The sequence below is a fragment of the Narcine bancroftii genome, chromosome 1 (assembly GCF_036971445.1).
Source record: "Narcine bancroftii isolate sNarBan1 chromosome 1, sNarBan1.hap1, whole genome shotgun sequence".
NCBI lineage: Eukaryota > Metazoa > Chordata > Chondrichthyes > Torpediniformes > Narcinidae > Narcine > Narcine bancroftii.
This window is the reverse complement of record NC_091469.1, coordinates 341,552,431-341,579,619: the sequence shown is the minus strand read 5'-3', so window position 1 is coordinate 341,579,619 and position 27,189 is coordinate 341,552,431. Positions and strand designations below refer to the sequence as shown.

Genomic DNA, 27,189 nt, shown 5'->3' with positions numbered 1-27,189 from the left:
ATTCACCCTTCAAGTCATTTCCACAAGCCATTTCTTTAATCTCATGTTCACTTACTGCTTTGTCCCTAAGGTCAATAAGATCTGTATCTGTCCTTTTTTGCTAAATTAACTCTTTCCTTGACGGAGAAATCCTGACTCTCACAATTAACCTGCTCTTTCAAGACTATTTCAGAAGTACTGGGCAAGTCTCTATCAACTAGATCTTCCTCTGCTCTCATTATTTTCTTATACAAAGACCTTGTTACAGCACATGCAGGATGTATCTCACAAGCGTCATCCTGACTCAGCTGATTTGTTAATCTCAAAACACACCCAACTTTAACCTCTTCCAAATCATTCCCTAATAAAAGTGAGACTCCTTGCATGGGTAACTTTGAAATAACTCCTACTACAACAGGTCCTTTAACTAATTCTGAATTCAGCACAACATTGTGAAGAGATATTGACTCTACCTCACCTCCAGTACCTCTAATCAAAGACATCTCCGTGTCTGTCTTTTGATCAAGAGTTAAACAATAGTGACTGAGCAGCCCCACTATCTCTAAGAATTTAAACTGGAACCTGTGATTCTCCCTCCTTTATTGAAACCAAGCCCTCTGACACAAAAGGTTTGAAAACATCCAAAGCACCCTTATCAGGTTTGGAACATCTGCTCTCCTTAAATTCAACTGTCTGAATACATGCTTCTGGTAAAACCTCCTTTTCTCATTTCTTTTCCAACACCAGACAATACGCAATAACATGACTCGGTTTTTTACAAAAATGACATACAAATCCAGAAGTTCTGTCCTTTAACACCTTACCTTCGTCTTTTCTCTTAACATTCTCTCCAGACTTAATTTCATGCTTACTCGTCTGGACCACATTAACCTTCTGAACAGGCCTACTATTCTTAAATTTGTTTTTGTGAATCACGCATATTCATCTACTAACCTAGCCGTTTGCTGCCACATCCCCACATCTCCCTCAGCCAGGTATAATTTAATCTCATTTGGAACACACCTTTTAATTTCCTAAATTAATATCAATTCTCTCAATCTGTCAAAATCATTATTGACCAATGGTCAAAACATACAGATTTTTTCAGAGCAAAATCCATTTAAGAATTTTCACCAAATTACTAAATTTTTGTCTATATGCTTCCGGAACCAACTCACAGGCTTTCAATACTGCTTGTTTAACAGTATCATAATTTGTCACTTGCTCTGTAGTCAAACTAAAGTATGCAATTTGTGCTTTTTCCCTTCAATACACTTTGGAGCATAAGAGACCATTTTTCTTTTGGCCATCTCAAGCTCTCAGCAATCTTTTCAAACTGCTGAAAATATGTATTTATATCTCCCTCATCAAAAGAAGGAACTAGATTTACCTCTCTACTAGCCAAAACCTTTCCCCAGGAGTTACATCCTCAATTCTCTTTCCTTCCTTCATCTCAATTTTTAACTTCTAATTGAAGCCACCTGTCCCCTTCACTCTTTTCCAAGTCATTTTCTTTGATTTTCATCATCTTCCCTCCATTTTTCAGCTTCCTCCAACTTGTATTTCCTCCATTTTTCAGCTTCCTCCAACTCGTATTTCCTCCATTATTCAGCTTCCTCCAACTTGTATACTCTGTTTCTCAGCCTCCAACACCCTCCAGTTCTCTTTCTTCCACCCTCAATTTCTCCAATTGTAACTCAAAAGATCTATCCTCTGGAAAATTACCTAAAATTTCTGACAAATTTTCCCTCACCTATATAATATTTCACTATAATCCTCTGTATTTGTATTTTCCTCATCCAATGCTTGACCTCAGTCAGCTTTAATGCCTTAGAAATAACCATCAGTTCCTCTTTTTCTTTGCAAGTGATGGTTGTGACAAAAATTTTTCAACATCCATTGCTGCTGTTTTTCTACATACACAAGCTTTACATTAGCGTGGAAAAGCGTATTAATTAATAAATCATAAAAACACCAAAAGTTTAAGATCCCAAAACTTCAATCTGAAAATACGACCCCCCAAAAATGTTATGAGCCCAGAAGACCCTAAAACCCAACAGCAATAGATATTCACCAAGACAAATGGTTACTTTTATTTACTTTCTTTTATTTCAAGTGAAACATTGGGCAGCCAGTCCTCTCCTCTTATATAAACAACAACAGATTTGACCAGGCTGAACTAAGCACTCACAAGCCGTCTTCAAAATGTTTTTGTTTCCACAAGCTTGCCAGCTTGTCCTGTGCCAGTTCCAGCGCTGCTGCTGAATTGTAAAACCATAGAACAGAATTCTCTCCCTATCTCTCTCTCTCTGAGAAAAGCCTATTTGACACTCTCTGCTTGCAATACCACATGACCCACTTAAAAGAGCAAACTGCCCTCAGACAGTCTGCGCCTCCAGACCTCATCCTCCGAGTTCTTTCATCTGTGGCTTTTCAAAGGAACAATCCATTAGTGGAGTCTCTATAAGCACTCCCCAAAGTTTTTGCAAAGGCACACAGAGCTGGCCAATCTGTCTTGAGCAAAGGTCCAGCATTTTAAATGAGATCTGTTTTGAAGTGTTTGCATGTGACCTACACTTTTAAAAAAAAACCTGCAACAATTTATCTCCTTTAAAACATACCTATGCACAATATAAAACACCACATAATCTGTCACAATATAGACTGATTAACCTTGGTAGGTAATATCCATGAGGGTCATATCTGCAGTCAGTGTATTTATTCTGAGAGACATCAGCTCAAGGTGCTGATCTGAAGTCAATATAACTGACATTGCAGGGTATCATGAATATTGCAGATCATCTAATCAGTCTGATCTAGAAATTGCATTCTTTAAATCAGATAGCAGGCTGGGTTTGAAAATTGGCATGTTCAAGATGTTCAAGGCACTGCTGACTATCATCATTCCCTTGCCCCTATCCTCATTCTTACTACACCTCTGCTGAGTCTGCAGGACATTGAGCTTGAGGCTTGGTTGCAACTGCCTTTTTAAAAGGTGGTGTAGCCCTTCCAGCCCCCACTCTTTCACCCCTTCCCCTCCCTTGATGCTCTCTGCTGTCAGATTTTCTTGAATAATTATAAAATCGAAGAATTCTACAGCACAGAAGTTGGCCACTTTGACCATGCCAACCAATCTAGTCTCGTCTCTTTGTGACCAGCGCATATCACTTGAAACCTATGTACAATGTACCTTATCTAAATGTGTGTTGAATTGTTCCCACTGCTACCACTTCTTCTGACAGCTTATTCCATACACAGTACCCACCACTCTCTGCGTGAAGAGCATGTCCCTGAGATCCTTTTTAAATCTTTCCCCTCTAGTTTTAGTTTCATGCCCTGGGAAGAAGCCTATAACTTTGACCTTATGCCCTTCATGATTTTCTCAACTTCTGTAAACAGCTTCACTCAAGTAAGTTTACCATTGACAGCGTTTTTGTGTGCCATCATTCTTATACTAATGCCACTTGCCTGAATGAATTCCATAGCCTTCTATACCCTGCTCATTCAAATACCCATTAAAATGCCTCAATAGTTTTTAACGCTTCTGCCTCTGGTAGCGCCCTGAAATTACCGGTGACTCTTTGTGTGAAAATTTACCCCTCACACTCCTTCAAATCTCCTCCCTCAAATGCTCTTTAGTTTTAGACACCCATGCCATGGGAAACAAACTGGCTATCTGTGCCTCATAATTTTACCTCCATCTGTCATGTACAGATGTACACAGCTTCCTTATTTCCAGGAAGAACGGACCTTGCCTATTCAATCACACTTGATTAAACAAGTCCTCCCGTCCTTGTGAATCTTTTCTACAATCTTTCTAGTGCCTATTCCTGATCTGTATTATTCTATATTCTTAATCAAGCCCTTCCTGCAGTTTGGTGTCCAGAGATGCATGCAATACTTCACATGCAGCCTAACCAACTTGATTGTTAAACAGTTCACACAAGTTAAAATATATTATTGAAACACCATAAACTACTAGAAATTTTTTCAAAATATATATAAATATATATTTTTTATATAGAATTTAACTTGCAATTGGGCTCAGCAATCTTATTCAAATGAATGAGGTTATGCTGTAAATGCAGTTATTACTGAAGAAGTGCTGAGAAGCACATTAGCTCAGGTCATTTGTTCTTTGCCCCCAGAATTACAGCTGAGTTCATTGGTGGAACAGCAGGCTAATGTACTTACTGCATCTGATATCCAATTGAAATGTGCAGGGCACCTGCAGAAATTAGAGGTGATCCACGAGGAGGGCATTCCCAGGCCCGCTGAAGGTAAGTACATGTAGGCCCATTAAGACAGAGGATAGACATTATTCTCTGCAACAATGATCGAGAATCCCAAATTCTGTTGTCGTCTTATTGTATAGTTTAAAGAGATCTACTAGTGTCTTCGGGAAGAATGATGAATGGCAGATGACTTGTTTACCATGGTCAGCGCAGATTTACAAGGTTAGTTCCAGGGATGGCAGGGTTGTCATATGCAGCAAGGCTAGAAAAACTGGACTTGTATCCATTGGAGTTTAGAAGGATGAGGACATGATTGAGGTATACAAAATCATCAGGGGGATAGACAAGGTGAAGTCTGATTACTTGTTCCCAATGATGGGGGAGACGAGGACTAGAGAGCATAGTTTAAGAATACAGGGTAGGCCCTTTAGGACGGAGATGAGAAAGCATTTTTTTACCCAGAGAAGTGTGAATCTGTGGAATGCTCTGCCACAGAGGGTGGTAGAGGCGGATTCGCTGACTATGTTCAAAAGAGAGTTAGATAAGACTCTTGTGGGTAACGGAGTTAAGGGTTATGGGGATAAGGCTGGAAAGGGGTACTGATGGTAATGATCAGCCATGATCTAAAATGGCGGTGCTGGCCCGACGGGCCAAATGGCCTACTCCAGCTCCTATTGTCTATTGTCTATTCCAATGTGGACCGTGGAGGATAACCAGTATTGTGGTCCAATTCATTTGTAATGTTACAGGATATGTTAGAATAGTTATGGGTAAAATATGTAATTAAAAGAGATTGTGGGGGTTTAGTTTAGGAAACACTTCACAAAAGACATCTCATTTAAAATGCAAGAGCTTTGCTGAAGTGAGACATTGTATCACCAGTGACTTTGCAGAGACAATGGAACTGCTTTGGAAAGAACTTCACAAGAAGGTGCAAATGGAACAATGACCAAGCAGTGGGAGATGAGATATTTTGAAAATTGGGTTTGGAGCCTTGGGAGGGGTCATTTGGTTTTTACAAGCAGATAGAGGAAAAACCAACAAGTGATTCTCTTTTGGAGAGAGGAAAAAAAAAAGTCAGTTCAACAGTGGCAGTTGAGGCTGCAAAATGGCAAGCTGGCAGGCTTGTTGAAAAACCCCATTTTGAAAGTGGGTTGTGAGTTCTGAGTTCAGCCTGTTCAAAACGCTTGTAGTCCTTGCAGAGGAAATGGCCGGCTAGAGTGTTTCTCCTGAAATATGGGAAACGAAGAACCCTGTGGTGACCTGGAAGAGATTATTTGGAAAACCCATAATGGGGCAAGTTTCTTTGGCAAGACACTGAAGTGACTGATTGGAGGAAATCAGTTTGTTTGCGTCCAACGAGCAACAAATTTCTCCCTGAAACCAACAGGAACCTTCCTGAGCGATAACCATTTAACTTCAAACACCAGAGCCTGGTGAAGATTTAGAAATGTTAAATTCTGAGCACAGTGTAAGAATTGCCTGATACCGGTGAATTTAGAGAAGAGAAAAATGAATGATTGGACAGTGAAACTGAAAACTTTCTGGAAATCATACACATTACAAACATATGCACTTGGAATTATAAGGGGAGTTAAGTTAAAGATTGTTCCTGTTATTATGTTTGAAGAAAAAAGCAACTTTTGTTTAAGAAAACATTGTCTTGGTGAATTTCTATTACTGCTGGGTTTTGGAGTCCTCTGGGCTCGTAACAGTAAGCATTGGAAGCAAAATACATGAGGTGATGATATAAAAAGAAACAAGAAGGTTTGATCTAATAGCTGTTATAGGGATGTGGTTTTATGCTGATCAACATGAAGAACTAAATACCAGAGCATTTATTTAGAAAAAGCAGGTTTTTATTTTTTAAAAATGCATTGAGGGAGAGGGATTGTGGGGCAAAGTTGTGATGGTGATCTTGGCCAAAAATAAAAAGCAGAGATGAAAGATATCAATTGGTGTGGTTTACAGGTTTCCCCACCAAAAGAAATGCAATTGTAGAGAAGACAAACAAGAAATTGAAGTTGATAACTAGTTTAGAGGATAAGCTTGTTCATTTGAAGCACTTTTCTGGAACAAAATGTCTTCAGACCAGTTAGAGAATAGCCTGACTTCTACCTGATTTTTGTATAATGAAGTAGGATTAATTTGTAGTTCACCAAGGTATTAATTGGATGATCCTCTAGAACACACATGTCAAACTCAGGCCCGCGGGCCAAATTTGGTCCGTGATATAATTATATTTGGCCCGCAAGATCATATCAAATATGTATTAGAGCTGGCCCGCCGCTGGCCGCTGCGCCAGTATAGCGCATGCACAGCTAATACTACAAATCCCAGAATGCTTTGCAAATGCATTGGCGCCGGCCCGTCAGCCCACTAATCGCCCCCACCTCCTCTCTTTACTTTCATTAGCATCTGCGACCTGTCACCCAACTCGCATGTAATAAACCCCTTACGAAAAATGGCCAAACGAAAGACAGAAAACAGGACCTTTCAACACAGGTGGGAGGCAGACTATATGTTCATCATTTTAAAAGACAAACCTGTTTGTCTTGTGTGTGGAACCAGCGTGTCTGTAGTTAAAGAATATAACATACGACGACACTATGAAACGAAACACCAGGACAGGTATAAGGATCTGACCGAGAAGCAAAAGCTCCAGAAGGTGGAGGAGATGAAAAGAAGTCTGGTTTTACAGCAAACTTTATTTTATAATTTATTTCTCATTTGTTAATGCTTCTTCTGGAAAGAGTTTAACCAAAACTATTATTAAACCTTTATTTTAATAAGAGAAAGTTTAACATTGCATATGTTGAAAGAAGAGAAAACATGCAGATGTTGAAAATTTTCAATAAATATTTAGTTTGGCCCACGACTTAGTCCAAGTTTTTAATTTGAGTTTGACACCCCTCCCTACATCTTGTATACTCATCAAGGGATTTGTTTGATCAGAACTGTTTACATTTGATTTAAGCCTCCTTTTCCCTGACCAGAGCCTTAATAAACCTCATTGACAAGGGTTCCTTAAACTTGGCACCCCTGCTCTAGAAAGTGTTTTGTTTCCAATTTGAGTTACATACAACAAAAAAAAAATTAAATCCTAACGAAATCCCATTATATTTGGAAGAGGAATACATTAGCTAATTATGTTACATTAAAACATAGGAACAGAAGTAGGTCATTTGGCTCTTTCAGGCTGGTTAATCTCAGCGACATTTTTTCTGGACTCTTCGCATATTCCCTGATTTCCTTAATGTTCAGAAATCTATCAGTCTTTGTTTTGGAGTGCATCCTAGCCACCTCTTCATTATGTGTTGGTAGAGCATTCTTAAATCCATTGTTGCCCTCAGCTGGTCCTTATTCTGGTCTAAAACTCGGATGTCAGCCACTTGATTTGTGCTTCCTCCATCTGGTCTGTCCAGTCTGTAAGAATTTAAGTTTCAATGAGATCTGCCATGTAATCATGCGGCAAAGGGGCAGGTAGCCAGTACTTAGAATGTGATGGATGATCTGGCCCTTGGATTCCATCTGGAGCGCTATGTTCTATCTTCATCTCCATATCTAAAAGAAGATATGTATCTTGGAGTCATTGCAACACAGGTCTACTAGATTGCTTTCCTATTGGGACAGATTGATTCCTAATGTTCAGTGGGATTCTAGCCAGGTGGTAAATTACCAAGCTGGAAAGCTGAGTGTTGTGCTAATATTCTAGAGAAAAGTGATCAAGTGCCAATGTGGCATCTGTGGGACATAAAGATGGTTTAATTCAACAACCTGGAATTGTGTTTTTAAAAATAAATAGAAAGAATGCTAACCTCAGTAATGTAATGCAAAACAACCAGATTTCCCTTCAGGATTTCTTCTGGCCTTCAAGGTGGGAAATCTGAAATCGTTGCACAATCTGACTTACAATGCTGGAGAAACTCGGGTCAAACAGTTTGTGTAGCAAAGATAAAAATGCATCACTGATGTTTCGGGCTTGAGCCTCACATCTAGGTATGGAAAAATGTTGGCAGGCATCTGAACATAATTGTAGGAGGGATGGAGAGGTTTGGCGTGGGGGTGGGGGTGGGGAAGGAGCATGGTCCCAAAGGCAGGAAGTAATAGGTGGATAAGGGAGGGAAGGCACACCCACAGACAAGGATGGCTCTGAATAAAAAGGGAAGGATATCAAGAGCTAAGGGAAAGAAGACAAGGGGAAAGGGGAGAGAGAATGGATAGTAGGTTGGCAGAATCTGGAGATGTCTGTTTTCCATCTGGCTAGAGAGTGTCCAGGTATTGTTCTACCAATTTACAGGTGGTCTTGGTGGGATAGTATAAGAGGCCACGGGCAGATGTGTGAGTGAGACACAGAATTAAAAATGAGTGGTCACTGGGAGATCCCTGACACTGATGCTGACAGAGTGAAGGTGCTCAGCCAGAGCAAAGGTTCTTTCCCTTGGCTCTTCATCCCCTTCTCTATTCACTAAGCCATCCATCTTCCCCCTGTTTGAGGCTGTGCCCTCCCTCCCTTATCCACCTTTTACCTCCATCCTTTGGGACTGCGATCCTCTTCTCACCCCTCCCACCCCACCTCTACATATTTTTCAGATCCCTGCTGACATTTTTCTATACCTTGATGAAGGGCTCAGGCCTGAAATGTTGGTTATGTATCTTTATTTTTGCTATATAAAGCACACTGTTTGATCTGCTGAGTTTCTCCAGCATTGAGTTTTTACTTCAACCATGGTATCTGCAGACTATCATGTTTTACTTCTTACCTATGTGCAACTCATACTCACAAATATCCATCCAATTGCTCTTACCTTCTTGAGGACAACAAGGGATGTTCAATGCATACTTGCCAGTGAGTATAGTTGGAGGCTAAATTCACATCCTTGCACAGTGTCAGTGTTGATCATGGAGGAGATGCTGCTTCTCATCTTCAATGATTGTGGTCCGTCAGGCAGTAAGTTGAGGATTGAGTTGAAGAGAGGAGTGCTGAGGCCAAAGACTCAGATTGGAGATGAGATTGCTATGGTATTGAAGGCAGTATTGTCATTGATAAATAGTGGTCTGACATAGATATGCCAATGTTCCAGAGCCAACAGGAGGGCTAGGAAGATGCCATCTATGATGGACCTGTTTGGTCAGTTGGCATATTGAAGCAGGTCAAGGTTGGCTGGGAGGCAAGAGCCACGACCAGTCTCTCCAAGCATTTTGTGATGGTGGATGTCAGAGCCATTTAGGTCCATTGTACTTTTCAATTAGACTGAGAATTTCAACTAGCGTTTTATGATTATATCCCTTAAAGATCAATGTATTCAAAATGAAATGCATGTGATTATTATTTAAGCACCCAATGATACTAGGGTATACTGAAGATGTGTCCGATACCTGTTAATATTCCCTAGTGGTCATTCTTCATTATTGTAATTGACACAACCGACCGTACTAACTTGATAAGAGAAGATCAATCTAACCAATACAGTCAGGGATTGTAACCCCTAGTTCTATATATCAAGCTAGCTATAGGTAAATTGTAATCAATTTGACATTCTTTTTGTATATGAAGCATAATATTTGAGCCAGTTTTACAAAACTTCTTTTCTTTAATTAAAATACTGTTTGCAAATGGCTTTTTATTCCTAGGTTTGTTTCAGTCACTTAACATTTATTTTGAAGTTTAAAATGTAATCCTGTTTGAATAGTGGAATATTAAAAGATAAAGGCTAACGATGTGTGCTGGCCACAGAATTTCCCAATAGTGTACTGCAAGTTATTTCTTGACAACTGATACCTTTTCAGTATTACCCTATAAAATTGACCTGTCATGCATATTAATACAGCCAACTTCTGCACTGTTTATAAATATGTCCAATACTGAGTAAAACTGCAGTGTAATTTTCTAAAGAATTGCAAAGTCCCACTTGTATTTGAGTTTTAGATGATACCATGGGGATTTTAAAAAATTGTTGCCATTAATCCTATAATAACGTGAAGTTACTTTCCAAACGCTTAGTTCCAATTTTATAACATGACCTTTGAGAGCTATAAAGATCTTAGATCTTCTTACTATGTTGAAGATGATTTTTCATTTACTGCATTAAATTACTATCTATATTTTAGATTAAAAATAATGTGGCTTTATATCATGTTTTTTAAAAAAACTTGATTTTAGCAAATATCCTATCACAGTTTTAAGATTAACTATTTGTCAGCATACAGTATTTTATTATCAATGTTGTGCCTATTCCCCATTTCTAACATGTAGCCTGCTATAATAGTCCTAATCTAACGTATCAAATTAATTAGAATTGTAAGGTACATTGTTGAGTAGTGCTTAATTTTATTGTTGTTGAATAAATCCTATAACTAGATAAATTGAAGGAATGAAAAGATGGATTGAAAGGTTGTTTTAATTAAGTTTAATGATGTCATGGTTTTGTTCAATAAATTGATACTTCCAAAGGAATCCCCAGTTTTGCTGCATGGTCCTTTTCCATCCAATAAAAATCAAAACATTAATATCTAGCTAATAATTTTAACTTGTTTTGCACTTGTGGTGAAGTAAACCTTAAATTTAGCCAGTTTGGTTGTAGAGTTGTTATTAATTCATAAAAACCCTTTTGTTCTCATAAACTAACAATTGACCATATTGTGAACCTGTAACTCAGTTGATGCAAAATATGATTTTCAGTTTTACATAAGAATGCTTACACCAATCTCATGAATAGTTCTCTGAACAAATATAAATCAGAATTTATTGTCATGAAATTCAGTAAACAGGATTATCACACTCATATTTAGGAAAGATATTTTGTTACTAATAAAATAGCAATTTGAGTGATACTTCATGCCAATTTTTTTTGTGTATCAGACTGAAGATCTAATTAAATCATTACAAGAATTGGAAAATGCAGCCTCTGGTGATGCAGCTGTCCGTCAGAAGATTGCATCATTGCCCCCAGAAGTTCAAGATGTTTCTCTATTAGACAAAATAACAGGTAAACAGAAATTCCAACCAATATAAAAGTGCTTGTTTCAACATTTTTTAAATAACTTGTTCAAATTTCTAGTGAATGTAATGATATCTGATTTATGATTCCAATTTAGACAAAGAGTCTGCAGACAGACTTTCAAAAACAGTGGATGAGGCCTGCATGCTCTTGGCGGATTACAACGGCAGACTGGCTGCGGAGCTTGAAGATCGCAAGCAGTTGGCACGCATGCTGGCTGATTACATCCGTAGTCAAAACGAAATCCTAGCAGAGAAAGAACGTAAACTGGAAGTGCGTAATTTCTTTTAACTTTTTTTTATTTTAAAGCCATACACATTTTTAGGATGTTGGGGTAAGTACTTAAATATTACTGTTTTTTTTAAAAACTCCATAGTTGACCTTATTAACTATTCATAGCTTCTGTTACAGATGGTGGGCGTGGATATGCCATTCATTGATGGTCTTCAGTCTCTTGACAGTCTTCTGATTAAAGAAATAAACAAACCACCAAAACAGTATGTGTTGTGTTCTCATTTTGAATAGGATAGCTTAGTACAGCCCCCACAGTAATAATTAAAACTTTTGGAACCCAAAAAAAAGTTAGAGCCAGGGAAAATTGGCTTTCTCATTGTGAGGTCCCTTTCAAAAAAACCTGGATTCTAAAGTATCAAATTTAATCTTGATTTTTCCTCAGTTTTGTTTTTTCACAAAGTTTTATTCTTCAATAAGATTGGTTAAATCAATTAACATTTTGGAAACAATATTGGTTTTTTTGACAAGCTAATTGTTTTTGGGCTGGGTATTCAGGAGTGGATTGGAACCAGGTCACATCAATGATATTAAGATACAGATCAGCTCTGGTTTTAATAGAAAGGCAGAATAGGTTTGAAGAATTAAATGTTGCATTCAAGCTATTCTTCCATTTTGATGTATAAAATATTAATGTCAGGATTTTCTTAGTGTAAATGGAAATTCTTATTGAAATTTACTGGAGATTATTTTGGAATGCCACAGTCTTCTGAATCCTGTTCCTTTGCTGTTCATTTAGAGCTAGCAAAGATAGAGTAGTATGAAAATAATTTTTCAGTCCTACTTGTCTGTGCTAAATCAGACTAGAACTTTTCAGTTTTAATGTGAATGAGCAGTGACAATGCCCTATAAACACTCTCAGTTCCTGAGTTGGGCAAGCACCATTCATTCGATCAAGTTCTACTTCCTCATTTGCTCTTCATCAACTCCTACATAAGGACACCAAGTGCGATCTTCTTTGAGATTGGCAGTGAAGCTTTTCTATAGTCAGCTACCCTGTTGACGCCCACCATCCAGGGTCAGGTGAATAGTGGCCATTTGGGTGAAATGCTAGAGGACTGCTAATTGTGAAAATTCAAGTAAATGGCTGGAGGGGGAAAAAATTATAAATTTCATTGTATGATCTTATTATACTACTTCTATAAGTTCAAGAAAATTGTATGGTTACTCAATGTGTCTATGTAGTAATAAGAATATGGTTGCATGGTGGCATATAATTAGTTTTCTGACAGAATTTCCATTCATATTTTCACTCTGTAAGATGTGCAGTTTTTTCTGAAATCTGTTCACTTTTCCCTTGAAACAGTAGAAATGATACAGCATGATTTTAAACTCTCTGGGTGCTTTGTGTTACGCTTGCTTTGGGTTTCTTAGCATTAGCATTATTTTCTGTGCATGCACATTGAGTATTTGATGGTACAGGAAATCCCTACTCTTTGGCATTAAACTTTAAACTTGCATGTTGCCTGTCCATTAAATGAGTATCAAATATCTCTTGCATTGGTCAAAGAAGTCTTTTGAATGTTCTGGTCTCAAAACTTAATTCTTGGCATTGTACTTTGGACCAAACAAGTTTCCTCATAAAATAATTCCATATACATGAAAAATTTGGAATATCCTCTCATGTTCCATTTAGAGCAGGGCAGGCAACTGGTATCTTTCTCTTATGCACTTGTTTTCAGGTTGAAGGCAGGATGAAGCAATTTTTAAAATTCATATGTTCATAATACTGAGAACTCATTCATTACCTCATCTCAAATTCAAGAAGCAGCTCCCTGAAATTTCTTTAGACACCATACTGAAGATTTTCATTTACAAAAACAGGTGGTGAAATAGCAAAATGCATGCTTCTGTGAAAGAGGAACAGTTACTTCTTGAGAAATCCAGATTCTGTAAGGATGGCAGTATTCTCTTCCTGTTTAGGAAGTTATCATTTATTTTAAACTAATACATTTGCCAGTCAACTGGTGTTTGCTAATTTTATTGAAAGGGAATTGATAATCAAACCTCAACACACACTGCATAGGTTTCATGGCTTATGACCTAAAATCAGAACGCTCATGTTGCAGGTGAGGAAAATTATTGCTACTGTAAAGGACTTCATCACCTAAAGGGCACATATTGGAGAAAGTTGGAAGAAGAGCATGCATACAATGAAAATTAATTTATACAGCATGATATCACAATCTGGAATAAGCAACCTTAACACATGTTCTAACTTTGTAAAAGGAAGTTGGACTGAGAAAGAAGAATGGGATTCAGGGATGATCCTTTCAGAGGTGCAGCTTCCTGCACCCATAATGAGCTTGTCAGCTTTATCTTCTTTGCTGCTAACTTCCACTCTGACCTCTGGCAACCTCTCCCTTTCTCAATCTCTTCTTTGAGAGACAAATTATTTACAGACATCTTTTATAAACCCACTAACTCCCATTAGACCTGTTCCCACTCTGTCTCCTGTAAGGATTCTATTCCTTTCAAATCTTCTGTCTCTGCCACATCTGCTCTCAAGATAAAGCCTTCCATCCCAGGACATTTGAGATGAAAACATGCATTCACCTCTTCTGCCATTGACTCAGCCCTCACCCGCACCTCTATTTCATGCAAATCTGCTTTCCCTTACCTCCCCCCTCGCAAACATAACAATGACAAGGTTCCCCTCATCCTTGCCTACCATCACCACTAGCCTCCACATCCAATATATCATTCTCTGGCATCCATAACAAGATCCCACCTCAAGGCACATCTTCCCCTTCCTTTTCACTTTCCACAGGGATCACTCCCTCACACTGATGTGTCTCAGTGGCCTTGTGTTCTGCCAAATTGAGGACACCTGCAAATTAAAGGGACACCTCCATCTCACAAAATATTAAACCAACATTGTTTAAAACATTTCAAAAGGATGCAAATGTTCACTTGGCATTTTTCAAGAATAGTGGGGGAGTTGTAATGAGTTTTAGCCAATATTTATCCCTCAACTACTGATAATTGTTTTACTGGCCATAATTATGGAGATGTTTGTGGGAACTTGACTGCACATTTCCCATCTAACAACAATGACACTTGATCTTTGGCTTTGAACCTTTTCAAAGTCTTGTGGTTGCAATTGCCATTATATAAATACACCATTCTTAGAATTCAACAATGTTGTACTAATCTGTATGTGGAAAAATTCAGACCATTTTTGCCAAGTGATGGATCTGCTGCTTATGACTAACTTGTTATTCATTTCCATGCCTTCCCTCTTTCTTGGTAGGATTCTCTTTCTGTCAACAATCTGCTTCAATCAATCAATTATTTTCAGATGTGATCTTAGATTGCAATGATCAGATGCCTATCCATACTTTATATTTTTAAAAGCAAGATGATGGATTAGGAAAATCTCTGGGTTGTGTGATATTTGAAGAGGACTATTGGATAAATCTATTAACAGTTTGGGTCAAGACCCTCCATCAATGCAGATTGGATACACAAAGCCCTACAAACTATAATCTGATTACGGCCAGATCATTTGTTTTAGAAATGTTGATTTTAAATTCTAAACCTTTAGCTAGGCCACCTATGATAACTCCTGCCTCTGCAGTTGGACTGTGGGAACATCTATTTCACTGAAATGAGCTACAGGATCTCAGACAACACCTGAAAAGAGGTACCACTGACATTTCAGCACTCCCTCAACTCCATTGGAGAGGCATCCTAGATTTTTGTGGTCGCATATGTGGAATGAGGCTTGAACCATCTGATTTGTAACAATCCAAGGCTTCCTTAGCTATATAAAGACACAACATATTACTCTTTGGATCGAATATTGCAACAGTAAAAAAGGCCCAACACAACCTTCAAGGCCTAAACATTATACCAGAGGTGGGCAACTTTTTTTTAAAGTTTAGACACTGCACAATAATAGGCCATTTCGACCCATGAGTACATACCGGGGGTGTGGGTTAAATGGGAGCACAGGCCATTTCGACCCATGAATACATACCGGGGGTGTAGGTTAAATGGGAGGCACAGACACATGGGCCAATCATTTTGACTAAAATACTACATCATACTGTGACCTTTAAGGACAGTTCGAAAGAGATGAGCCCAACATGTTGTCTGCAGACTCTGGCACAGGAAGAGCTGAAGGTCTGCTATTTATATTTGGTCTGATTCGATATGCTGAGTCCCTTTCTGGATGCTTATCTACTTCTCTATGCAGATTAGTGTCAGAGATTCCCAATGGTCATTGAGGATTTTTTTTTTCAAAGAGACTTCCTTAATTTTCATTGACATATATTCTCTGACATCCTGGTAATTGCTCACAGTGAGAGTTAAGAACAGAGTGTTTGTTTCGAGAATTTGGTGTCAGGCGTGCAGAAAAGGTAGCCTACCTATTAAAAGTGGTCGTATATAATTTAGAGCCCCTTTCCTATCTCATCGGAGGGCTGGGAATGTTGACCTGGGAGAGGATGATTTGTCCTCACAGTGAACGAGGATTTTGCAGAGATGTTTTGGTGGTAAGTCAACATTATAAGTTGTCATACCTAACTTTAACCCTAACCCCTGTTTCTTTCACACAAACTGGAGAGTGCGCAGTCTCGGTTTAATAAACCATGAGCTTGCAAATGGTTTGAAATTTTGGTCTTCAAACACTTTCCATTAGCACATTGCAGGCATTGGTAAATTTCCTTGCTGATGTTGGCTCTTGCCGGTGTCACATCATGGACTCTTGGTTTTTTTTGGAAGAGTAATTACTACGGTGGTGATAGATGTTTTGTGAGGTCCGTCTTCGTGCTTTAGTAGAGGAATTGAGTGGTTTCAACTCTACCTCCTGTGTGCATGTGAGCATAAATTTGCATGCTGTATCTTGAACAAAGTTGGAAAGATCTTGCTTCAGATAAAGGTTGTATAGTTTCCTCCTTATTCTGAGAATTACCCCAGTAATAGTGGGTGAGCTTGTTGGAGGCGAGGTAAAGTATTGCAACAACAAAGACTGGGGGAAAAAAATAGGTGAATGCAATAACATTGTCTTGCTTTACCCCAGCTACACTGGAATTGGATTAAAGATGTATCTCATGCCCACAATTACAGCTTGCATTTCATTATGAAGCATGGTGATTGATGCTGGGGTCAGCCAAATTTATAATAGATTCATAAGGACTCAAGAAATAGGAGCAAGGGTAGGCCATCTGGCTGGTTAAGCCTGCTCTGCCACTCAATAAGATCATGGCAGATCTCCACCTGCCTGCCTTTTTCCTATATCCCTTAAGTTTCCTATTTTGTAAAATTCTATCCAACCTTGTCTTAAATATATTTACTGAGTTATTCCACACTGCTTCACTGGACAGCGAATTCAATAGATTCACTACCCTCTGGGGAAAGCAGTTCTTCCTCCTTTCTGTCCTAAATCTATTACCCTGAATTTTGAGGCTATGTGCCCTAGTTCTCATTTCCCCTATCAAAATGGGAACAACGCCTACCTCTGTTATCTATCCCTTTCATAATTTTACACATTTCTATAAGATCCCCTCTTATTCTTCTAAATTCCAACACGCACAGTCCCAGACGACAATGTTTCCTCATATGCTAACCCCTTCATCTCTAGAATCAGCCTGGTGACCTCCTTTGGACTACCTCCAAAGCTGGTTCATCCTTCTTAAAAAAGATCAGAACTGCATGCGGTACTCCAGATGTGGCCTCACCAGTACCTTGTATAGTTGTAATATAACCTCCCTACTCCGGAATTCAATCCCTCCAGAAATGAAGGCCACCATTCCATTTACTTTCTTGATATCCTGCTGCACCTGCAATCCAATCTTTTGCTATTAATGCACAAGCACTCCCAAGTTATTCTATATGGCAGCATGCTGCAATAATCTGATCTTCCATTTTTCCTTCCAAAATGGATATCCTCGCATTTACCACTATTGTTCTTCATCTCCCAGATCCATGCCCACTCACTTAACTTTCCTTTGTAAATTATCTTTTGGTGGAAAAGTCAGGATGATGTTGTCTCCTGCACTTTGTCTCTGTGAAGAATATATTAATTGTGCCTTTTAACATGGCAACCCATTTCACATTTTTGCTGTGATTACTTGGAGATTTTTTTGCAATGATATTTCTTGTGCTCGATAACAGGAAAGTGTTCTAGTAATGACTGAGTTGTCCATCTATTTTCTTCAAGGTAATTGTGATTAAAGATCTGAGATCCAAAACTACTTTTCTGAGATGCCTTTGTGCTTTAAGGATATTTTTTTATTCTCTCCAGATGTCTTTGGGTGCTTACAGTTTTGTCCTCAAATTATGGTATTTCCAATAAATAATCCAGGCCCTTCCCTACAGTTCGCACTTTTCCAGAGATTGATGTTATTTCAAATTGTTATCTATTGAATTCCAAACTGCTCACATTTGGAGCTAAGCCCCACTGTTGCTTCCAGCATTAGCATAAATAGCCTGATAACTTGAGACAAGAGTGAGGAAAATATATTTTTGTATCCCACAGGCTGAGTTACTGAGATGCTAGTCTGTTCCTACTTTATGAAGCCAGTTCCATGATCAACAATCTTGAGAATTGTTTTGCAACCAGGAATGAATCACCATATTTTTATCCTTTGATCTGGATCAGGCAATAATATCCATATTAAAATATCTTGAATTCCTGAGTTATGATATCAAAGTAACCTTCAGATCTGTCATTGTGGGGATTATCTATAAACAATATCCTGAAGACTGAATAGTTTCAGAGAGTGGAGGATGCCTTGGAGGAATTTCTTTCAATGAAAGTTAGCTGTTGCACACTAGCTACCACATGGTTGATAAAGTAACCTCTTGGCCCGATGGCCATATGGCCCAAGACGACTGGAGGCCAGGCTCTGCTGAATGGATGCAATGCATGCTCAGATGCCTACTTTGGCCAAAAGCAGATGTAGTGCCTTCATCATGTTACATTTGACAAGTATTTGATGTTTCCCAATATTTTCTGGGGGAGGCTGAAGGTCTCAGGAAATGTGGTAGCTGGAACCTGGTGTGGTAGAGTGTTGGAAGGGAGGATGATCAGCAGCTGGGGAGGAGCACTGGAGAGAATAGTGAGGCAATTATTAGGTGTGCTGCAGCCTTCTGGACTCCATATTGAATTCTCCAAACTGATGGGTTTTTTTTCTGAATGTACTGGAGCTGGCTATTTCTATCACCTATCTGTGATTTTAGCTAAGTTTTATTTCATTCCATTACTACCTCCTGATCTGTTGGGCATGCCTCAGATCCCTGCTTATTAATAACATTGACAGGAAGAAGTATAATCATACACTGTGTAGCAGCCTTTTTGCCCTGGATATGATATCCCTTTTGTCGTATCCATCTCTGCGATCTAAAATTATCTTTTTCTTTTTTTCTCCCAGGTCTAATGAAGACTGATCCAAATTATTAACTTTGTTTCTCTGTCCACAGATGCTGCCTCACCAGCTGATTGTTTCTAATAGTTTTCTATTTGCAATTTTCCAGTTTTTAAAAAAAATTTCATTTGTTACTAATAAATACCATTCTTGTGAGGTGGAAGGAATGACTCAGACCTGTGCAAGCTGAGTTGTATTCTGCAACATAATTAGAACTGCAGGTTGGACGGCATCTGAGGAAAAGGAAATAGTTATTATTTCAGATCAAAGAATGCTGAATGCTTCCACAATTTTTTTTAAATTTTAGTTTTCCATGTTTGCAGTTTTTTTTTTACCTTCTATATAAAGAACTGCAAGTTTGATTTCCAGTTTCTTGTTCCATCACTTTATAAACTATCAAGTCAGTTTTGAAGTCTTTCTTCTGACTAAAAAGAGTCTCATGGGCATGTTTTATCAACTTGAGAGAGCCCCTGATTTAATATTGTAGCTGAAACAGGTGCTCTGCCAGTACTAAAATCCTTTTGCACCATATAGAAATATCAGTCTTGATTAGATGTTTCTTCTTTTTCTTTCTTTGGCTTGGCTTCGCAGACGAAGATTTATGGAGGGGTAATGTCCACGTCAGCTGCAGGCTCGTTTGTAGCTGACAAGTCCGATGCGGGACAGGCAGTCACGGTTGCAGCGGTTGCAAGGGAAAATTGGTTGGTTGGGGTTGGGTGTTGAGTTTTTCCTCCTTTGTCTTTTGTCAGTGAGGTGGGCTTTGCGGTCTTCTTCAAAGGAGGTTGCTGCCCGCCGAACTGTGAGGCGCCAAGATGCACGGTTTGAGGCGATATCATTATATCATTGGAATACACATGAAGACCTTGGATTGAGATTCAGAAATCCAAGCCCTATCAATAAACAGGCAAGCAATTAGACTCCATAATGAATTCATATGGATATAATAATGTATGGTAGATGAATATTTATGTGAACAATTTTTATTTCCATTGAAAATTGTTTGCATTTTGGTGGATGGTATTTCTCTGGATTTTTTTTAATTAAAAAATTTGAAACTTAATTTTTTTAAAAATTAGACATACAGCATGGTAACAAGCCATTTTGGCCCACGAGGCTGTGCGCCCATTTTACACCCAATTAACCTACACCCCGGTATGTTTCAAATGGTGGGAGGAAACCAATGCCCATGGGGAGAATGTACAAACTTACAGACAGCGTGTGATTTGAATCCAGATTCCTGATGCTGTAAAGGCATTGCGCTAACCGTCCCACCCTATCTTGGATAATTTCTAATTTGGATACTATGTGAACAAGTCTGTTTGTTTTTGGCTGGTGAGCTTTATGCAAACTTTCATGCTGCTTGTAGGTCTGCTGTTACAAAATTAAGAAATATATAGTTGATTCAGAATAGATAAGTGAGACTTTAGTGAAGGTCTAAATCAGCCATTCTCCTAGGGGCCACAGCACTTTTAAGGAGGGACCATGGACTGAAATCACAAATTTTTTTTGCTTTTTAAAAAAAAAATTAGTCAGTAGGTGAGAAGTACGGAAGAAACCAACTAAACTTGACTGCTTCACGGGGAAGGGGACCCATAAACTTTGAGCAGAGCCCTAGGAGGTCATAGCCTACAAAAGGTTGAGAATGGCTGTTCTAAAGCATTGCTGCAACCTGAACAATGCAAACTAAAGCTAAAAAATAATCTGCTGCAGGAAGTCAGCTGATCGAGCAGCATCAGTAGAAGGAAAGGAATGGTCAACATTTCGGGCTGGAACCTTTCATCAAGACTGAGAGCGCAGAGGGAAAATATTCAGCGTAATGAGGATAGGGTAGAAGTGGTTATCAGAGGACTGTGGGAATTGGAAGTGACGAATGATGACTGACAGGCAGTTGATTGGCCAGTACTGGAGAAGCGGTGGAGGGGAGAGGGGTGGGGGGTGAAAAAAGATCAGATGGAAGAACATGAGATGTTCAGGATGGAGACGTGGAGACAAAAGCTGTAGGTGCTGGAATCTAGTTAAAGAGGTAACAATAGTAATATAATGATAGCTGTTTGAAGGACAGATAAGATGGGACTAAAGCAGGTTTATAAGGTGGGGGGAGGGGGGGGAGAGGAAGAATCCTGTAGAAATGTGGGTGAAAGTGGATGGATCCAAAGATGGAGAGGTTAAGAAGGAGTGGGAAAGGGAACAAAAATTGGGAGGGGTGGAGGGGGAAGAAGGGATGCAGTGGTCACATTGAGTTGTAGACTGGTCAGGTAGAACCTGAATTAAACCTCTAATGAATATTTGGGAAGTATTGTGGGGAATTGGTTAAAAGTTGAGAGTTTCAGGAAAGGAAATGTGCTGAAGGATAGAAAGAAATTTCAGAGATGGTGGAGCAGAGAAATGGCAAAATAGACCTCTGGATTTTGCTATTGCTGAACATAGGTCATAGGACAAAATACAAGCAGCAAAGCAAATCTCGTTGGGCCTCACTCACTCTGGCAGTGGAGAAGGCCAAGGATGGATATGCTTAAATCTGCTCAGGAGAGCAATTACAGTTATATACATTAGGCAAGTGGCAACTAATTACATTCTGTTCCCTCCATAATGTTTGGCATAAAGTCACTTTTTCCTTTACTTGCCTCTGTGCTCCATAGATATAAATTTGTAGTCAAACAATTCACATGTAATTAGTGCACATTCCAGGTTTATTCAAGGTCATTTGTGTACATTTTGGCTTGATGTAGAAATTACAGCACTTTTTACACCCAGTTCACTCATTTCAGGGTGCTGTAGTATTTGGGACATAGCAATGATATGAATATTAAAGTCGTCATGTTTAGTACTTTATTGAATATCCCTTGCATGCAATGAATGCTTGAAGCCTGTGACTCATAGACATCACCAGGTGCTGAGTATCTTTTCTGGTGATGCTCTGCCAGACCTCTACTGCAGTCATCTTCAGCTCCTGCTTGTTTTTTTTTGGGGGGTGGGGGGGATGGGCTTGTCCCTTTAAATTTTCTCACAGCAAATGCTGTGCACAAAGCATGGTCAATTGGATTTAGATCAGGTGACAACTTGGCTATTCAAGAATTTTCCAGTTTTTAGCTTTGAAAAACTCCTTTGTTGTATGTTTGGGATCATTTTCTTGCTGTAGGATTAATCACCGTCCAATGAGTTTTGAGGTATTTGCTTGAACTTGAGCAGATAATGTTTCAATATACTTCAGAATTCATTTTGCTACTGTCATCAATGAAGATAAGTGTGCCAGTACCTGTGGCAGCCATACATGCCCAGACCATAACATAAACCACATGCTTTGGATCATGAGCAGTTCCTTTACGCCTCCACACTTTTCTATTGCCGTCACTCTGATATAGGTTAATCTTGGTCTCATCAATCAATAAGACCCTTTTCCAGAATTCTGCAGGCTCTTCTTGGCAAACTGTAATCTGGCCATCCTGTTTCTGTGACTGACTAATGGTTTGCATCTTGCAGTGTCGCCTCTGTATTTCTGTTCATGAAGTTTTCTGTGGACAGTAGTTAATACATCCATACCTGCTTCCTGAAGAGTTTCTGATCTGTCGGACAGGCTTTAGGGGAATTTTCTTCATTATGATGAGAATTCTGTCATCAGTAGTGGAGGTTTTCCTTGGCCTCCCAGTCCCTTTGCAAATACTGAGCTTACTTGTATGCTCGCTCTTCTTCATAATGTTCCAAACTGTTGATTTTGGTAATCCTATGGATCGGGTGATGACTCTTACTGTTTTATTCTTGTTTTTCAGCCTCATTTGCTTCTTTGACTTTCATTGGCATAACTCTGGTCCTCGTGTTTAAAAATGGCAGCTACAGACTCCAAAGGTGATCAAAAGCTTAGAAGCAATTATACCTGAAGCAATTAAACATACCTGTGTAATCATAAACACCTTTGAAACCAAATATCCCAAACATTATGGTGCCCTGAAATGGGGAAAGTACTTTTTTTTTAAGTGCTGTAATTTCTACATGATCAAACCAAAATGTGAACAAATAACCTTTAATAAAATCTGGAATTGCACTTTAATCACGTGAATTGTTTGATTACAAATTTAAATCTGTGGAGCACAGGGGCAAATAAAAGTGTCTTTGCTCAAACATTATGGAGGGCACTGTATGTATTTGGCTGTTTGAAGTAAACAGCAACACGAGAAACACATCTAGCTGCTCAAGCCTGTTTCTCTTCTCAATTATAAATACTAACCTTTACTATATTAATCTTTTAACAATATTCTTAAATGCCCTTGGTGAACAAAATTTTAACAGTCTCTCACTTCAAATTAACATTTGGTCCTCCAACTGTTTTGGAAGAGTTACAAATTTCTGCCACATGTGTGTGAAAAGGTTTTCTAGCCATTTGATTGTGTTCCTCCAACTGTGCCCAACGATTCTAAACATAGATTATATCCATCTACATAATGATGACATTTCCAAGATCCTTCCAAGCAGATGGAGTCATAGCTTCCTAAATGCAGCATATCATGCTTCAGCTTTTCTTAATAGTGATGTCATTAAGTACAAATTAGTGATCTGCAATAATTCTGGAGACAGAGCCACCTCATTTAACAGGGCACAAATTTTTTTTTTAAAGACTTTATTTAAAATTTTATAACATGAATACAATAAAGAATTACATTTAAATAAAAATAGAAAAAACGAATTTAAAAAGATATTACAATATTACATCAGAAAACTACACAAAATAACCCCCCCCGTTAATTGTAACACAATATTAATAGTCTAATTTAAAATTAGTCCAACCCTCCCCCCCAAATAAAGAGTGAAGAGTTAATAAAATTGACAATATATATGAAAAAAAACCCACTTACAAAGAAAAGAGATAAAACTTAACCTAAAACAATTCTAACAACAACAAAAAAAATTGTCAATACTAAAATATCACACTTAAACATATATTTAAATCAAACTTAAATGCATATAATTAGTAAACGGAGTCCACTTTAACTTGTAAAAAGACATCTTATCCTGAATTGAAAAAGATATTCTTTCCATAGTCAAACAAAATTTCATTTCCAAATACCACTTATCTAAAGTTAGTATATTTCTATCTTTCCAAGTAAGTGCTATACATTTCTTAGCCACAACTAAAGCTAAATAAATAAATTAAATCTGATAATCCTCTAAACCTAAATCGATTAATGATTGCATGTTCCCTAATAAAAATAAATCGGGATCTAATACAAGATGGATATTATATAAACTGTTAAAAACAGATTGAATACCTTTCCAAAACTGTTGCAATCGATCACAAAGCCAAACAGTATGCAAAAAAGAATTGGCCGTCTGATCACATCGAAAACAAGAAACCAACTTACTAAAACCAAATTTTTTTAATTTCTCCGGCGTTAAATATAGCTGATGAATAAAATTATAATTAATCATCGCTAGTCTTGCATTAATTAATTTCTGAATACTATTCTGACAAATTTCCATCCAAGCTTCTTCAGCTATTTTATGTCCTAAATCTTTTTCCCATTTCAACTTATCTTTATCCCAGTCTTTTTTACTATCAATTTCTTGTAAAATACAATACAAATCAGATATATATCCCTTTTTTGGTATTGAAAGTACATATTCTTCAAAACTAGATTCAGGCAATAAAATCATATGTCGACCACATAACTCTTTTACAAAAGATCTTAATTGATAATATACAAATATAGAATTTGCACTAATATCATATTTTCTTTGTAATTTGTCAAAGGAACAAAAACAACCCTCAGAAAAACAATCAGATAAATTTTTTATTCCCTTCTTTTCCCATTGTTTCAAAGTGGCATTAGAGACCGTAAAAGGAACAAGTTGATTATTATATAATGGCAATCTTCCAGAATATATATTTTTAAGTCCCAATTTTTTAAGTTTACTTGTCCATAAATTCAATAAATGATTCAATATTGGCACATCATAAGTTTGTAATAAATTTTTATTCCATCGAAACAAAAACTCATGAGGAAATTTTTCTAAAATAACAGCCATTTCTATCTTTACCCAACTAGGTGGGTCATCCATATTCATTAATGCACTAAGAAATTTGAATTGAGCTGCTTCATAATAATGCTGAAAATTCGGTAATCTTAAACCTCCAAATTGAAAATCCCACATCAATTTTCTCATTGCTACTCTCGGAAATTTTCCCTTCCATAAGAATTCTCTAATCGCTTTATATAAATCCTTAAAAAAACTTTTTTTTTTAAATAAGGAATTGATTGAAACAAGTATTGTATTCTAGGAAAAATATTCATTTTTATGGTATTAATCCTCCCTAGTAAACCCAAAGGCAGATCTCTCCACCTAATCAAATCTAATTTAATCCTTTTTATTAAAGGAAAATAATTAATTGAATATAATTCTTGAAATTCCGTATTAACATTAATTCCTAAATATTTAATTTGTGTAGTCCACTTCAAATTTGTAATATTTTTATATACTGAATAATCACCTTTACAAATTGGTAAAATTTCACTTTTAGCCCAATTTACTTTATAACCAGATAATTGGCCATAAATTTCTAAACATTCTTGAATTGCAGGTAAAGAAATATCCGGATCCACCAAATATAATAAAACATCATCAGCAAATAAATTAATCTTGTATTCCTCATTCAGAACTCTCATACCTTTAACATTTTCATTTTGACGTATTAATTGTGCTAAAGGTTCAATAACTATAGCAAATAAAGCAGGTGACACGGACATCCTTGTCTAGTAGATCTTGTCAAACTAAAAGATTCTGAAATTTGGCCATTAACAGCAATTCTAGCCTTTGGGCTATTATATAAAGCCTTTATCAATCCAATAAATGAAGAACCAAAACAAAATTTCTCAAGTACTTTGAACAGAAACTTCCATTCCACTCTATCAAAAGCCTTTTCTGTATCCAATGAAACCACTATTGGATAATTCAACTGAAATTTAGATTTATTTATCAAGGTTATTAACCGTAAAATATCTGACGCATACCTGTTTTTTATAAATCCCATTTGATCACCATGTATAATTTTAGGCAGATATTGAGCTAATCTATTAGCCATAATTTTAGCTACAATTTTAAAATCTACAATTAACAATGAAATTGGTCTATAAGAAGAAACCTTTAAAGGGTCTTTATCTTTTTTTGGTATAACTAATTATTGCGTTGGAACAAGACTCAGGTAATTGAAAAGTATTGTAAGTTTGTTGTAATACATCCTTATAAATAGAAGATACATCAGCATAGAATACTTTATAAAACTCTATAGAAAACCCATCTTCACCAGGTGCCTTTCCATTCGGCATGTCTCTTATTGCCCTTTCTATTTCATCTTCTGTAAAAGGTTTATCTAACTCTTTTCTATCTTCTTGATTCAATTGTGGCAAGTTAATATTTTCCAAGAAAGAATCTATTGCGTCTCCAGTTACATCTTTACATTCCGAAGTATACAATTGTTTATAGAAATTACAAAATTCCTCATTAATCTCCTTTTGATTAAAAGTAATACCTGATTTCTTTCTAATCGCTGGTATAATCCTAGATAATTGTTCCTTTTTTTAATTGCCATGACAAAACTTTATGAGCTTTCTCACCCCATTCATAAAACTTATGCTTAGTTCGATTCATTAAACATTCAAACTGATATGTTTGTAATTCATTATATCTAAATTTTAAATTAGTTAACTGATTCTTTTGCATTTCGGTAGCATGTTTTTGAAATTCTTTTTCAGTAGCAGTTATCTTTTCCTCTAAGTCTTCAATCTCTTTAATTCTCTCCTTCTTTACTTTAGAGGCATAACTGATAATTTGACCTCGCAAAAAAGCTTTCATTGCATCCCATAAAACAAAATGACTAGAAACAGAATTACAGTTAATACCAATAAAAATTTCAATTTGCTGTTTTAAAAAACTAATAAATTCTAGTTTTTGCAATAGCATAGTATTAAATCTCCATCTTGAAGCTTTCTGAACATCTTGTGAACTCAAATATTCTAATAATAATAATGAATGATCCGAAACCAATCTAGCCTTATACTCCACAGATGTAACCCTATCCTGCAAATGTGCTGATATTAAAAAAAAATCAATTCCAGAAAAAGAATTATGTCACGAGGAATAAAAAGAAAAATCTTTCTCTGTAGGATTAACTCTTCGCCAAATATCAATTAAATTCAAATCTGCCATCATATTAATCACTTGGATTGCCATCTTAGACTTCTTAATTACTCTTGGGTACTTATCCAATAAAGGCTCCAACACTACATTCAAATCTCCCCCAATCATCACATTAGAGTTCGA

General features: G+C 37.4%; 1 protein-coding gene across 8 annotated transcripts in view; it reads left to right on the top strand.

Annotated features, from left to right (window-relative positions):
* LOC138749049 (regulation of nuclear pre-mRNA domain-containing protein 1B-like) overlaps positions 1 to 27,189 on the top strand; it is an 81,112-nt gene that overhangs the window by 38,728 nt on the left and 15,195 nt on the right. For 3 of the 8 annotated variants that reach the window (XR_011348379.1, XR_011348380.1, XM_069910127.1), the window contains exons 5-7: positions 11,077 to 11,203; positions 11,313 to 11,488; positions 11,627 to 11,712. Coding sequence is in view for 4 of the 8 variants with exons in the window: in XM_069910127.1 (XP_069766228.1) it covers positions 11,077 to 11,203; positions 11,313 to 11,488; positions 11,627 to 11,712 (389 nt within the window). In the remaining 4 variants the exon portion in view is untranslated. Of the gene's footprint in view, positions 1 to 11,076; positions 11,204 to 11,312; positions 11,489 to 11,626; positions 11,713 to 22,646; positions 22,906 to 27,189 lie in introns of those variants that run through there. The other 5 variants (XR_011348383.1, XR_011348390.1, XM_069910109.1 and 2 more) reach the window with 3 other exon arrangements.